Source organism: Podarcis bocagei, assembly GCF_964188305.1.
Source record: "Podarcis bocagei genome assembly, chromosome: 6".
NCBI classification, from domain to species: domain Eukaryota; kingdom Metazoa; phylum Chordata; class Lepidosauria; order Squamata; family Lacertidae; genus Podarcis; species Podarcis bocagei.
In genome coordinates, this window is record NC_138130.1 from 55567089 (window position 1) to 55581084 (window position 13996).

Here is a 13996-nt window from a genome sequence, read left to right on the forward strand (position 1 = left end):
CACTTTTCAGTTGCTGGATATATATGTGCTTTTTCTTTCTTTCAAAAGTACTCATTCTACTTTGTCAATAGTTAGGAAGTCAAAATTTTAGAAAACAAAGTGTTTTCCTGTGTAATTTGGTGGGGAGTAAAGCATTTAACGGTGCAAGTACCCACTATAAATAATGAAAGATTGAAGCAGTGATTCAGTATTGAGAAATGATTATGTTAAGTACGTTTTAGTAAAACAAATCCAGGGGACTCAGGAAATATATAAGCAGATTCAGGGTTCTGGGTTTACTTTTGCCAGAGATGTTTTTTTCCTGGTCACCAATGGCTGTGTATAGAAATATCTGAAACCAGGAGTTGGTGTAGTTGTGTAGATGACCCTGAAGATGAACTGTTTTCTCCCTGCCTTTATTCCTTAAAATATTCATTCCCGCATTCTGCCGTCCCATTAGCTTCTGGGATAACATCAGGACTGGGGGCTAAATGCATGTCTCAGGCCTCTCCATAGGCCACACCCCCATTCAGGCTACTCTCTCTCTCTTCAGGCCACACCCCTCTCTGGCCATTCTTTATGCCCCCCTCCAGTGTTTTTGGCTTGCTGGAATCTGTCCTTAAACTATGGTAAGGACTCTGGATAGAAAAGTATGTGTACATGCAAACAGAAACCTCTCACTTCTGTATAGTTGGGATGAGGTTTACTATATCAAGATAAGAGTCACACCTGTTATTTCACCCACTTTTGCCTCTGACCCCAACCACTCACATGCAGCTTCCAGAATGTTCCCCTAGAAGCAATTCAGCCCTCAGATTGGAAGCAGGGCCCCTCCCTCTCACTTAGGTCCTCTCTCCTCCATGTTTCAGGATGTATTGGTATGTGTAAGTTTGTATGCATAAGTTTGATTTTTGTTTTCAGATACTTAGCATGTTTATCTGCTCAGCTACATGGCATTTTGAATAATAAAAAAACCCATTTTAAACACTTTCTAAACTCAGAAGAATGGGCAAGTAGCTTTATGGTTGACACAAAGAGCCAGGCAATTAGTGGTGTGCAAAACATCTCCTGAAACCCAGAACAGGTTTCTCTTGAGCTCAGTTCCAAGCAGCAGCTTGTACGTTTGCCCAAATGCAGTGAATGTGCTTACAACTACAATTAGGTACATCTGTACACATCCTAATATAGAGGTCTGAACCTGAGCATACAAGAAGGATGTAACCATCTAATGCCATTGCTACCATTTCTTTCCTTCTACTCCTCGTCTGTTTCCTTATGTAAGAATTGTCTACCATTTTGTCACCTGAATTTCTCACCAGTGCAGACTTGCATTCCATACTCTTCCACATTTCCAGGAAAGGGGATAATGCATTGAGAGGGGGGTTCTTTTTGGCCCAGACTGTCTTTCTAGAAGAATTCATTTATCACACAACTCTCAAATGTATCACGATCATTTGCCAAATCACCTGAATTACTGCTTCCACAACATTTTTGGGAAAGCTTTGCTAAAATTGCACTTCCTTGGTTTGAAACCTCCTTATTTCCACTTTGGAATATGCTAGCTGTTGGCAACCCACTGTGAATATTTTCTACAGCTTCGGTTGTATATGCAGCATTCCAAGCACAATATTGTCTTAATGTGCCATATACAAATGGTTAATCAATCAATAATTTTATTTGTATGCCGCCTTTTCAAAGTCAAAAGGATGCAACATAAACAAAATTACATAACTACAAACATAACAAAAGTAGTCATAAGCAATAAACAAAACATCAAAAGGTACACAAACAAATTGAATGATTTCCATGTATATCAAGATCCAAAATAGAGATTCAAAGAATAAAGAGCAACAACAGTATCTACCCTGCCTCCAATAAAACGCCTTAAACAGTACAACTGCCTGAGATTCTGTTCAGCAGCCTCAGCTTTTGTAGCTGAAGTCAGTCAAGGCTCTGCCCTCCCAGGCCAGGTGGGAAAAGCCCTCAAGGCAGGGAGCAGGTCTTCCAGGACTCAAAGCCAAGATGGTTGGAAATCACATATAATTGTACAAGCATAATTGTTGTCATCAGTGATTCTGTGTGTGAGAGAGAGTGGGGGGTGGGGGGGGAGAGGAGATAAAATAAATATTTTTTGTAAATGTAAAAAATGATTACCCAAATGTCACAATGCCTGGTCTTGGGAAATATTCTAGGAAGACAAATTCTATAATCCCTGGTACTGTTGTGCTACATGAAAATCTGGAGGGAATTGAAATGTTTCTTTTTAAGCTGTACTGGAGCAAAGCAGTTAAGGGACTGATTAAAAAACATCTGTGCAGTTATGCCTGGAAAGCTATATAGCTATCTGGCTGAGATATGGGACCTCAAGTGTTTTAACAAACTTATTTCTCTAGTTGAGGTGAATACATTCTACACAAGCTAGATCAACATATCTAAGTTTACTTAAAGTAGTGTTCAGTTTTATGGGGAATGGTATGAGGACCTGCTTGACAGATAACAGTTCTGAGGCATTGCAGGTGGAAATTGGTAAGATAAATGTCCCTGACCTCTGCATGGAATCGGACATGTAACAACGAATTCAGAATACCTGAACATCTTGAGCCTAAAGAACTGCAGGAAGGCTATCAGCAATAGATGTCATCAAGACTACCAACTATCCACAATTCATTCTTCTCCAAACTGTTTCTATCAGCTTTCTTGCTTACTTCCTGCAAGCATTATATAAATTCTGAAATTACATGGCAGGCTTTGAAGGAAGGAAGGGAGAAAACTGGGTGTCATCAATATACTGGAGGTACCGCTCTTCAAAATTGACACCTATCTAATGCTTTGGCATCTTACACACATTGAACATAATGGAGGTCATATGACATACTGCAGTAATGATACCAACAAGAAGTACATTATTTGGGCCTCTCAGAAGTCTTTTGCAAAAAGCAGTGATTAATACTTCAGAGCGAGCTCATGCTCATGACTCCTTGTATTCACTTGATCGTTATATCAGTGGTCTTTGAAGCAGAAATTTAAAAAAAACAAATCTGTTGATTACTTAACATGAATGGCTCAGGGCACAATCTCAGTGTCATATCAAGTTGTGCTCAGGAGTTGGATGAAGCGCAAGAGTATATGAATTGCTAAGGCACCACCAGCTGGCAGTCTCTTGAAAGGGAGATGGAATTTGCTTAAGTGAAAAATAAAAATGCAGAGAATCCACTCAAGATTTTACCTTCTTAATTACTGGTTTTCATCTGTCAATATGAGTCTTGACTCCTGTGCACAAATGCTTGCATGAGTTCTTCCAGGTATCCTATCTGGTGGTCATATTAAATGAAACTGATGTATTTAAACAGGGTTGGCCTGAGCCTTTCACATACAGTTTGGGTAAAGCAGAGCATCAGAGGATAGTGTACATTTCCAAAGATGTCGGTCTTAATTTCTGCTCTCAGTCTGATGAGGTGTAGAATGTCTTGATGTTTCAGAAAGCAAATCCCATTCCTTCATGGTCGTTTGCAATATTCACTGTTGACAAACAGCTGCCATTTAATGAAGTTGTATATACTGAATAAGTTAACTCAGACTTGATCCAGATTTTACAAAGTGAGGCATGGCCGAACAACTGCTGCTATATGGTTGGAGCCGCATGCTGCGCCAGTGTTGAAAAGTACTGATGTGGTTGAGGCATATTATGTGGTCCCTGTGCTAGCAAAGTGCGCCTGGAAGCCTGCCACTTTTACTGGCATAAGACCTTGTATACAGTCTGCTGGATCTACATATCTGCTCTTGAAAATGAGCCTGTGGTTTGGAGACAGCCCAGTTCAAAAATGATTTTCTAGCAGCAGTATCCTTGCATTTATAATACCTGAATCCTGTTTAAGAGCAACTGGGTTCCAAAACCCTATGTATATTGTGTAGTTATTTCTGGGTACCACCAACAACCTAAAGGTGTGTAGAAGCGGCTTCTGCTAGGTCTTTCATTCAAGGCCTGTAAAAGCTAAACTAGTTCTATGCAGTAATTTTAATGAAAAGCTTTCGCAGATTTTTAAAGTTGCTGTGATTTTAAATAGCATATAAGTTCATGTTTTAAAGGCTATGAAATCATAGCTTAAGGAAATTTTGAGGAACATAACTTAATCTGAAAGCTGCCTAAACTGTACAGGGGGAGAGAATCTTCTGTAGAGAGAACAACATGGAAGAATGCATCACACATGAATGGAAAACAGGAAGATTCTTCTGAGTTGTTTTTGCTTTGGAGTATCTTATGTAGACACATTTCTGGCAACATTTCAAGCATTTTCAAGTGACATGCCAGCTCTGCCATGTAGAAATGTGACATATGGAATATAATGTTTTCCAGATGTGTCAAGAAAAAGGGTCCTAGATTGCTGTCATTTTTACAGATACAGTTCCAGAAAAGTTGGGGGTGGCTGATCCCCCAGGTAATGTTTCCACATGGGAATGCGGATTTGATAGCTTAAAAACATTGAATCGCAATTAATCCACAGTTTTATGAGTTTAAATGATTAAACAAGTGTGTGATGTAACTGAATTGAAATATACATAAACATTGGTTCACAACACCACATTGTTTCTGTAAATGTTGACAGGAAGTAACTGAAATTCTGCACTAAGAAAATATGAACTCTGCAACCTGCATGAATTATGCAGCTAAACCATATACATAATTTTGTATAATTTATTTTGTTCATGATCCGAAAGGGGAAGCATAAGGCCTAGGTTCCCCCACCCCTTTGTTTTAAATGAAAACTGATAATCTTTGGAAGCTTGAATTCTGTGCCTACAATCACATTCTGGTTTCCCCCCTTCACTCGAATGGAGTCACAGCATGCACACAATCCTATACAGATTTTAAGTATATCTTCTAAGATTCCTGTTGCTTTTCAGACATTCAAAATTCTGTGATTGTTCAAAGTGATAGGAATTCAGTTACAGTACAATTTCCAACTCAAGGTGACTGATAACATTACATTATTACACTATTAGATTTTTGCAAATTGTTTCTGAGTTTTTATTAATGTTTTCTCATTTGAGCAGCCTGCGTTAATTAATTTGTTGGTCATGTGTTTCTTTTTAAAAAAAACATTGAGAGACTTGAGATAAATGATGAGGCACTCTGGGAAGGGGGAATTATTTCAGTTACTCAGTGATACTCAAGAATTATTTTGTTCAGCTTGTCAAAGACATCCCATAATTGTGAAGCTGTCAGTCTGCTAGCTGAAGATTCCATATCAAATGATATAACACACAGTTCTTCTGGTTGCATTCTAATTATGAATTTCCACAAATTTTCTTTTTAGTTTGTCATCTTTTCTGTTACTTGTGAAATGTGTTTCATTTATGTTCTGCTTGTTACTTAATGACTTACAATGAAATGAAAAAGTTTTTGTTCTAAGCCAGCACTAAAAGTAATTAAATTTTGATGACTTTTTAAAACTAAAAGTTTATTAAATGAGTAACAGGGAAGTAGATTTCAGAAGACTATGTTGATCCTGTTATTATCTGAGTACCTTAGCCCAGGATTGGGAAGAAATAGGTTGGGATCCACAGGTAGCGCTCTGTGTGAACTGCAGTAGATTGGCTAAGATTTCTGTCTCTCATAACAGTCCCTGCAAAATGGCTCTCCTCACCCCATAGTATATTACTGAAATGAGGATAGCTTGAGGTAATGAGTGGATGTTTGTGTTGAAGGATTATGAACTCTGTTCAGTTCTGATACGCAAAACAAAGTCCTGGGCTCCAAATTATTTAATTCTAAGTGTGTCTTTTGCACCAGGTTCCAGTTGGTGGAACTTGAGGTCCCTAGTACAAAACAAAGTCAATCCTGCAAACCTGATGTCTGCTCACCTCTGCCTTGCTGTATTTTATATAGATCCCCACTTTTCATACCCCAATTGTTGTTTAGAGAACTGGTTCTTTGCCTTATTCTTCCATGACTTATTTGCCAAGGGTTCCCCAACCACATTTTATCTGTTCTGCAATTATCACACCCCTGTGTTCCACATTCAGTACAATGTTCAGTTAGCATATTATCCTCTGTGTGGCACATGAGTACTGCGACTTTGGCAAGGGGGATAATCTTGCTGCTGTTTTTCACTCCCGTCTCATGAGATAGGTGAACACTGAAATAAGTTCATGTGTCTTCTGTGTATTGCTTTGTAGCACAGAATTCTTAAAGAAATATGGAATTGAGCTTGGGGAATTGAAAATGCACATCTACACCTTAGGAATATAAGATTGCTGATCCCTGAAGAGTTGGAAATTTTATATAAACACATTCATAAGTTTAGCAGTAGGAGACCCTGACTTGTAAGTGCACAAAAACTCCTTGTCAACCCCCAAAAACTTGTAGGAATGCGGGGATCGAGTCTGCTACAGAAAAATGTTCAAAGTACTTGACCGACCAAATCACAGCAGGATTACAAAGTTCTTGGAAATACTATTGTCTTGGATACTGCAAGAAAACCTGCTTGTGTAAAATGCATATGGGCTGTGCACTTACCCCAGTGTGAAAGAAATGCACAATGATTTCTCAAAACAATGATTATGAGAACTGGCCACAAGTCTTATAATTAACAGGAAAGTCTGGAATAGAGAACAGGTGTGAATGTAGTATTTCTCCAAGTCAAAGCAAATTGTCATCACCACTATAGCTTTAATGTGTCTAAAGCATATTTAATAGTCATCCATCAGTAAACAATTTAAATAACCATACACAAATAACCATACACAAATAACCATACACAAAAACAATAACTTGGTCCAAATGAGTGTATTAGCACTGTATAAAGCATGGTTTCTGCTGTAATGGCCAGTGCACAAGAATGTTAAATTGGGTAAGAATGGTGTGCAAGCTTTCAAGTTGTAACTTCCTTGCCAAGTCAGCCAAGTTGAAACCAAGCTAAAATTCTGTTGGAGAAAAAGCTAAGGTAGCTTGTGCCAGATATAATCAGTTCAAGCAAATAATTACAAAACATCATCTCTGTGAAATATTAACTAGCAGTGGGTTGGCCTCGCTTACCTTTACTATTTAGCAAGCATATGAACTTTAATTCCTTGGCATGGCTTTCAAATCAGTGAATTTTTAATCCAAGGACAGAAATCTGAGAACTAGGTTTGTGCTAGGATAAATTATGGCCTAGTTCATAATCTTTTCTGCATTGCTCTTGATATTTCAAGAACTGTTTGGATTCACTACATTGTTGCATTTCAGATATTTGGTGGTATTGCAGCAGTTGGTGCATATTTCATCTCTTACTTTCATTAAGCCTACTGGTATTTTCGGTTTTATTGTTCTTTAGGATAGAGCATGAAAACTTGCTGAACTCTCTATGTTGCGAATGCCATTTAGCTGTCACTTTTCCTATCATAACCTGAAAATGACTCCTAAGGGAAGTTTACTTGTGAACTCTGAGTAAATGGCATGTATTGCTACATGTGAAAATAAGAAGCTTCCACTTCATGGAACAAATCTTCTTATGACAAGTGCAAGAGGAACTTATAAGATAATTCTGTAGCGTATTTCCATCCCTTCAAAGGAGTGTTCTTTGCTTCAGCCAGCCTGGAATAGGCACCTTGCAGTCCTGTTCAGACTGTGTGTGGGTCTGTGTGTGAGGGGATGGTGAAATGATGCACACTCTAGCCTTTCCCAGCAGTTCTGTATGGTCCTAGAGGGTTTCCGTTTGAGACTGGCTCAAATGTGGGAGGAATTGGATGGTTTTTGACAGCAGAAAATGGAAAAGATGTCGTCCCTTTTCTTCCTCATAAAATATCCCTGGATAGTGTAAGGAGAAATGTAACACATCCACACACCAAAAGTAAGCATGAATCCCCAACCCTATTCCGTCCGTTTAGAATATTATTTACAAGCTCTTGGGGATTTGAGCAGCCTACTTAATCTTCTCTCTGGTTTCCTCTGTCTTAGTTACTCTGAACCACAGAATTAAATGATGACTTGCATAGTTCACCTGACGTTGGCTCATCTGTTGTTGGATTCCAGTTCTCACCAGCCTCAGCTTAGCATGGCCATTAGGGATAATGGAAGCTGGAATCTAGCAATATCTGGAGCTCCACACACTAGCCTCACCTGATTTAAACCCTCTCCCCTTCTCCGGGGTGGAAAATTTCAGATTTTTACTGTAGCTGATTGAGCAGTAGCTTGGCTTCCTACCCCCGTCTCCCAAAAGTAGCCCTAGCAAGCAAGAAAAATGACTGTTGTGGTTGTTCCATGTGAAACTGTAAATAACATCCCTAAAACTGGGTGGCCTAGTTTTTAGTATTATTTCTGCAGGCTTAATGATCATTAACATTCCATAAAACTTAGAAACTCACAAGTTCTTGCAGGCACATTTTTAAAAAATGTTTAGAATCTTAAATACTATTTAAACCTAGGTAGAATATATATACAAGCTACTTCCTTATTTTTAGTGGCTACCTTTGGTTTCCATACCAATAGGCATTTGACCAAAGGGACACAGGTGGCACTGTGGTCTAAACCTCTGAGCCTCTTGGGCTTGCCAATTGGAAGGTTGGCAGTTTGAACCCGCGTGACAGGGTGATCTCCCATTGCTCCCTGCTTCTGCCAACCTAGCAGTTTAGAAGCACACTAGTGCAAGTAGATAAATAGGTACTGCTGTGGCAGGAAGGTAAATAGCGTTTCCATGTGCTCTGGCTTCTGTCACAGTGTCCCGTTGTGCCAGAATTGGTTTAGTCATGCCGGCCTCATGACTCAGAAAGATGTATCAGGACAAACACTGGCTCCCTCGGCCTGAAGCGAGATGAGTGCCACACCCCATAGTCGCCTTTGACTGGACTTAATCATCCAGGGGTCATTTACCATTTCCCTAGGCATTTGACCAGGGACGCGGGTGGCGCTGTGGGCTAAAGCCTCAGCGCCTAGGGCTTGCCGATCGAAAGGTCGACGGTTCGAATCCCCGCGGCGGGGTGCGCTCCCGCTGCTCGGTCCCAGCGCCTGCCAACCTAGCAGTTCGAAAGCACCCCCGGGTGCAAGTAGATAAATAGGTACCGCTTACCAGCGGGAAGGTAAACGGCGTTCCGTGTGCTGCGCTGGCTCGCCAGATGCAGCTTTGTCACGCTGGCCACGTGACCCGGAAGTGTCTCCGGACAGCGCTGGCCCCCGGCCAATAGATGTGAGATGGGCGCACAAACCCCAGAGTCTGTCAAGACTGGCCCGTTCGGGCAGGGGTACCTTTAGGCATTTGACCACTTGACTTTGCAGTTAAGGAGAATGATGACACTGAGAAGTTATGAAATCCCCATGGTTCTTCTGAAAAATACTTATCAAGCTTGTTCCTGCTTAAAAGTGACAGGAAACTGAACAGTTGCCAATTCTTTAGAAGCTTACTATCAACCTACCTGGAAGACTCTTAGTAATATGAATAGATTATCAAAAAGTGTGAGTGTCTGGAGGCGGTTGGAGGATGGATGGCAGCTAACAGATTGAGGTTGAATCCTGACAGGATAGAAGTACTGTTTTGGGGGACAGGAGGCGGGCGGGTGTGGAGGACTTCCTGGTCCTGAATGGGGTAACTGTGCCCCTGAAGGACCAGGTGCGCAGCCTGGGAGTCATTTTGGACTCACAGCTGTCCATGGAGGCGCAGGTCAATTTTGTGTCCAGGGCAGCTGTTTACCAGCTCCATCTGGTACACAGGCTGAGACCCTACCTGCCCACGGACTGCCTCGCCAGAGTGGTTCATGCTCTGGTTATCTCCCGCTTGGACTACTGCAATGCACTCTATGTGGGGCTACCTTTGAAGGTGACCTGGAAACTACAACTAATCCAGAATGCGGCAGCTAGACTGGTGACTGGGAGCGGCCGCCGAGACCACATAACACCGGTCTTGAAAGACCTACATTGGCTCCCAGTATGTTTCCGAGCACAATTCAAAGTGTTGGTTGTGACATTTAAAGCCCGAAACGTCCTCGGTCCAGTATATCTGAAGGAGCGTCTCCACCCCATCGTTCTGCCTCTGCTGAGGTCCAGCGCCGAGGGCCTTCTGGCGGTTCCCTCACTGTGAGAAGCCAAGTTACAGGGAACCAGGCAGAGGGCCTTCTCGGTAGCGGCACCCGCTGGAAAAAGGTTTAAAATTTGCAGGACTAAAAGACTACTATGCTTTTGAGCATACATGTCGGATGAAATGTTAGGCCTTTTTGGAGAGAGACCATTTTGGGTCTAAGTTTGTTTCCTTTAGTACAACTCTGATTTTGTTATGTTAAAAGAGGATAAAAATAACTGCTGGTTGCTATTCTTGGGAGGGAGTGGGGACTCATACTTTCATGTGTTATCTCTCTCTTGGAATTGCTAGAAGAAATACAAATTTATTTGCCTGTTCTCTGCCCATTGCATTGGCTGCCTGTCTACTTCCGAGCCAGGTTCAAGGTCCGTGCATTTATGTCTAGGGCATCTTGTGGGTCGCCATATAACCCAGTGCAGTCACTCAGATCCCCTGCCACTGGTTGTCTCCCAGGTTCGCCAAGCTCATCTGAAATCAACACAAAAGTGAGCCTTTACTGTCATCGGCCCAGTCCTGTGGAATAGATTCAGCAGGCACCTTCTGTTTCAAGCTTTGCAAATACAGTGGTACCTCGGGTTACATATGCTTCAGGTTACAGACTCCACTAACCCAGAAATAGTACCTTGGGTTAAGAACTTTGCTTCAGGATGAGAACAGAAATCATGCTCTGGTGGCGCGGCGGCAGCAGGAGGCCCCATTAGCTAAAAGTGGTGCTTCAGGTTAAGAACAGTTTCAGGTTAAGAATGGACCTCCAGAATGAATTAAGTACTTAACCCGAGGTACCACTGTACGGATATTTTTTCTATTCCAGCTGGCTTATGCCAGCAAACAGGAAACAATGTCAGCTACTGTTGTGCTCTCTTGCACCTCTGTTCAGAACTAATAGGAGGGTACATACCCAGTCCAATGAAATATGAACATTATGAGGGGGCTAAGCCAGTACAAACAGGAGCTAAGCAGGAAAAGCAGAACAGCCTGTTATGCATTATGGATTATTGTTTTGTATTTTTACTGAGCCCTTTCGCAGGTGCCATAGGCAGTAATGGTGAGCACACTGGTGTTTATGCCCACCATACTGGCAACCTTTGAGCTGAATACACTAATTCTCATCTTTGTATATGTGTTTGGTATTTGTACGTTTGTTTAATTTTTTTTATCCGACTTTGAGCTTTATACGAACCCAAGATGTGTGTGCTATGCCATATAGATGACATGCAGAACTGACTTTGTAGGACTACAGTATAAAATGTTTTGGGGGAGGAGGCTGCAGAAAGCAACTTTGGACCATGTACACAAACAGGGGAGTTAATTTATTTGTGATGAAGTATTTCATTTATAACAAAAGCCCTCCCTTCTGTTGCATTTCTTTTAACTATATTTGGGTATGATTCATCTAAACTGGAGCACTCTTTAATCCTACGAAATGCAATGGGAGAGTTACCTGCTTAAATATATTGTGTTAATAAATGGGACTTAAATGAGCTTAATGTTGAGTGAAAATGCTGGTACTAAATGGGTGTTGGAGCAAAGGTTGGTTGATGGAAGTCAGGAATAAGTCCAGCAGTGTATGAATTGCTTAGGGGATTGTAGGTTGCAGCTTGCTGGAGCAGCAGAAAAATAGAACATATCTTGCATCCATTTACAACTTTATTTCTTTTGGTTTGTCAGGTACTCAAGGAGTTACACCCAGCCCTGTGATTGGGCTACAGACACCTTCCACGGGCCTTTTGGGTGCACGGCCTGGTTTGATACCACTCCAGCGACCCCCAGGAATGCCACCGCCTCACCTGCAACGGTTTTCAATGATGCCACCTCGGCATATGCCTCCCCATATGATGCACAGAGGCCCACCTCCAGGCCCAGGAGGTTTTGGGATGCCTCCGCCTCATGGGATGAAGGGCCCTTTCCCTCCACCTGGCCACTTTGCAAGGCCTGGTGGAATGCCTGGAGGGGGGCCTGGTGGACCCGATGATCGAGATGGAAGACAGTTCAGGAATGACAGGCAGCCGTTTACTCCAAATAGAGACCAGGAAAGGTTTGGAAGGAGGTCTTTTGGAAATCGGATAGAAAATGAACGGGACCGCTATGGTAACCGCAATGACGACAGGGATCATGAACGCCTTGGTAATCGTGAAAGGAGAGAATGGGGAAGAAGAAGCCCTGAACGTGATAGACACAGAGACTTGGAGGAACGAAATAGGCGTTTCAGTGGACAGAGAGAGAGAGATTCTAGAGATAGGGAGTCTCGCAGAGAAAAGGACGAAAATCGAGGAAAGGAGAAACCAGAGTTGACAGACAGGGTAGATGGTGTTAAAAACCATGAACCCCAGAGCAGCAAAGTGGAAAATACAGACTCTGTTCCAGAACTTAAAAAGGGGGAGGCTGAACCCACAGGTGCAAAACCTGCTGAAGAGTTAACATCTGAGACTACCTCATCTCTTGAACAACCTGAAGAGTCTACTGGCTCAGTCACAGAGGCTCCTCGCTAGACTGGAATACTTGTCAAAAAAAAAAAGTGACATTGGAGTGTAGAGCTTTAGAGTTGTACAGTATGCTGTATATTTGCTTTTGCTATTTCACAACTCCTCCATAGTTTATGGGATATGTAAGCAATTTGATTGCTTCCCTTCTATTTAAATAGCTACAAAAATAACACAAAAGAAATGAATAAACCATTACCCTTTTTTTGCTGTAACTTTTTAAAAGTTTTGACTTTAAAAAGTTTACAAGTCAGAATTAGAAGTGCTATTTTTTTTAATTTAAGTGAAGGTAACGGTAAAAGCTCCTAAAAACAAATAGGGATGTGTTTTTAATAAACTCTATTTTCATAACAAACTTTAATGTGTGCTATTCTTCCTACACTGCACTGAAGTGGTAAAGGATTGTTCAACATCTTAAAGTTTGAACTGTTAATGCTGTACTGGAGTCTAAATTAGACTTTGTTTAAAGCTGTTAAAACATGTTTGTGTAACAGTTCACAAAAATGAAGTATATGTGGTAGTTATGTTCTTAGATTTCTGAATTTTAATTAACATGACTATTCTAGATGGAAAAAATAGCTCTTAAATGTTTCAAGAGGAAACCTAGTGTTTGCAGTGAAATCACTTTTATTTGTTTTTTGTTTTTCCTCACCATCCAAGAGATTTTGTGGTAAATGTTGCCCTAAAAAAAGTTCAACATTGCGTCCTGTGGAAAGCACACATTATTTTTTGTAATTTAATTCATTGTGTTTTTGAGGGAGGTAAGGCACCAAATTACCACTATATTTCAATGTTTTTGAATGTTCTCCTGTTTTGTCTACTACATAACTACTGTCAAATTGCTTGTAACAAGCTAGAGGAGCGAGTATTGACTTATTAGCCCCTCTGCTGCATTCTGAAATGCAGGCAGTATTTGGCAAATTGAAAAATTACATCACCCCATGGTTTGACATGCTCAGTTCAGTTACTGTTCCCATTCAGATGAGTTTTCCCCCTTAATTTTTTGGGAGGTGGAATGTGAGGTAGGTAAGTTATCTTGCAGTGGTAGAATAAAGAGAAACTTCATATACTTGTGACATCGATTTCCATGCGTTGACCTTTGTTTCTGTGCTAGTAGCCACTTAGGAAATGCACCAAAACTCAATTTAAAAAAATAGTTAACTATTTCATGAAGTAGGAAACTGAACAGGCATGAAACTGCTTTTTGAAATTTGACATCGGTAACTTAACTCTTAACACCTATGGCTATGATTGAACATGATCTTTTTACAATTAAATTATGCAGGCCAGGTAGAGAATATCTTCCTCCAAATTCTATGGAGAGTTAATTTAAACTGTGTTAGAATGTAAAGCCCGAGTAAGATTATATAATTTAATCCCCATGTTTACTGACAGTAGTTGTCACTGTTACTTTGAGAGCCAGTATGTCATCTGCCTTGTTTTTAACACAATTTGACAAAGCTATTGTCAAGGTTTATTTGAAGATAA

General features: G+C 40.9%; 1 protein-coding gene and 1 long non-coding RNA gene across 3 annotated transcripts in view; both read left to right on the top strand.

Annotated features, from left to right (window-relative positions):
* On the top strand, positions 1-11325 carry LOC308589951. The gene is made up of 2 exons (XR_014009573.1): positions 1-8841; positions 9209-11325. It is a non-coding gene; the product is annotated as an uncharacterized lncRNA (long non-coding RNA).
* The window catches only part of SCAF4 (SR-related CTD associated factor 4), a 46811-nt gene extending 33227 nt beyond the window's left edge, over positions 1-13584 (top strand). For both annotated transcript variants that reach the window (XM_081199524.1, XM_081199523.1), the window contains exon 20: positions 11697-13584. In XM_081199524.1, the coding sequence (XP_081055650.1) occupies positions 11697-12517 (821 nt within the window). In that variant the 3' untranslated portion in view covers positions 12518-13584. The remainder of the gene's footprint in view (positions 1-11696) is intronic.
* The last annotated feature ends 412 nt before the right edge of the window (positions 13585-13996 follow it).